General features: G+C 24.6%; 1 protein-coding gene across 2 annotated transcripts in view; it reads left to right on the top strand.

Annotated features, from left to right (window-relative positions):
• The window catches only part of LOC107449496 (serine/threonine-protein kinase mig-15), a 64,419-nt gene continuing 62,199 nt past the window's right edge, over positions 1 to 2,220 (top strand). Inside the window, exon 1 of one of the 2 annotated variants that reach the window (XM_043045543.2) lies at positions 1 to 298. In XM_043045543.2, coding sequence (XP_042901477.1) covers positions 239 to 298 — 60 coding nt within the window. In that variant the 5' untranslated portion in view covers positions 1 to 238. The remainder of the gene's footprint in view (positions 299 to 2,220) is intronic. The other variant, XM_043045542.2, reaches the window with a different exon arrangement.

Below are 2,220 nucleotides of genomic sequence, written 5' to 3'. Positions count from 1 at the left end.
TGACTGCACAAGTTTGACAACTTCAGTAGTCTCTAGAACGATTCGTTGTTTCTGTTTCGCTTAAAAAAGCTAGTTTATAAATCATCTAGGGGCTATGTTTGTACTTGATCTTGTTTACTGTTATTAATGTCATTAAAAATTAAAACCCACTTATATATTAAAAAAACTCTTTCACTCCATCCATCAGGTTTTAGCTGTTGACAATAATTTGAAACATCTGCTTCTAAAATTTGAATACATGGCTGTAACGCAGAGTGTAAATTGTAGTCTTGATGATATTGATTTAAATAGTTTAAAAGTAAGCTATTAAGTTAAACCAATAAAAATTTACTTGCAAAAAAATTTACTTAAAAATACCCCTAATTTGAGACATCTCGCTAATTCCAAAAACAAAATTTTCTGTTACTATCCCATTCTGCTTCACTGACACTCGCAAGCAAACTAAAGTCAATATCGAAATTATGCTGATATTTATATTTAAATACTAAAATCTTTTATCATTTATTCATAAATTATGATTCTCAATCGACATTGTTTATGTATCCATATTATAATGCACTGTATCGAAATATTTTGATCCTTAACGTATTCATCATTGAATGTTTTATTGGATACTTTTCATGTACTTGTACTTTTAACACCTTTTGCTAATTTAATCAAGTTAAATTTACCTATTATTGCGTTTAATTGCTTAAACTTAACGATGTGTAACGTCTATACAGCTGATTCTTCAATTACTAATTGGATTAGCTTTGTGTTATATCATGTTTTAAATATGATCCATGTTTAAAATTTTTTACTTTTTTCTGTATGAATATAATATAAATTGATTATTGTCCTAAATTTTAGCAGGCGAGATATTTTCTGTTTTTGTTATTTTAGATTAGCTTTAAAAATAAAGAGCTTCTTTAGATTTTATGCTTTTTATTTAAAGTTTTTGTAGTTGCATTGCTTCAAGTTTATATAAATAATTATTCTATTGTCCCCTAAAAATTATTTAGCTATATTATTAAGAAAAATCTATTTTCAAATATTTGTATGGATTTTTTAAAAAATTTTTTCAGGAACTTATGATTGGAAAATTTATAAAATGCATTTTGATCCTACTATTTATTGAAAGTTCTTGATTTTTATAATTTTAAAGGATGTATTCTATTTTTTATTTTCCGCATTCTTGTAAGTCAGTAACCCAGGGTAGGCCATAAGAATTTTTAAAAATTGAAGTTTTTTACATTTTTTATGAATTTTTTATAACTTGTATATTTAGTTAAGGATTTTTTTTTTTTTTGACGGGAAGTTTTTATAGTAGAATGGGTAAAGATTTAACCTTTTTGTTCATATTTGCTATTTTTTTTGAAGTTTGGAAAATAAAAGCTAAATATGTTTACCAAATTACTTAAAACAGTTCTGTGTTTGTTTGTTCTGTGTTGACCTTAGAATACTGTAATGCCTATAGTTGTACAATATAGACACGTGCGGTGTGTGGATATATTCATGGAGACTCTTAAGTTGTGGCAGATATTTTTTTTTTAAATTAATTTTTTAAAACTTACTTATTTTATTCCACAAAATTGCCTTTTTAGGTGTAAATATTTCTAGAGGAAATATATTTTAAAATAAATATTTCTTACATTGATTGTTAAACGAAAATAAGCAGAAAACAACATAATCAAAATTTATGCATGCTGGGGGATATTTAATGTTTTTACTTTTTTTTTCTTTTTTTAATAAAATTGATCTGTTTTTAAGAAATGTTATGAGTTTGTAGAAACTTTTGGGTTGTGTGCTAGATAGCTTCTTTTCTTTTTTTTAAAAATCTTTTTCTGGTTATGTCTATTCTTTTGATTATTAAGTTGCATTGTTGTGCACATTTTGTTTGGTTTGTAGTTAAGCGAACTGAACTTATGTAAAAGAGTTTTTTTTATAGTAAAATTGTCGAAAAAGAACTGCATTTTATTTGACAATGCATTAAATTTGTTTGAAAGAAAGATTTTGTATTTTGTAACAAATGCAAACTTATTTAAATATTTCAGTTTGTTTTCTTTTTAATATTATCTCTCTTTCTCTCTCTATATATATTTATATACGTATATATATATATTTATATATTTATATGTATATAAATATATTTATATATGAATATATTAAAATATACATAGTGTACCCCCTAATTGACCTATAATTATTTCCTGTGGTAGGGTACACTATTACCCTGTAATA

Source organism: Parasteatoda tepidariorum, chromosome X2, assembly GCF_043381705.1.
Source record: "Parasteatoda tepidariorum isolate YZ-2023 chromosome X2, CAS_Ptep_4.0, whole genome shotgun sequence".
NCBI lineage: Eukaryota > Metazoa > Arthropoda > Arachnida > Araneae > Theridiidae > Parasteatoda > Parasteatoda tepidariorum.
Note: the sequence above shows the minus strand (reverse complement) of the source record. Positions and strands in the feature narration are given on the sequence as shown.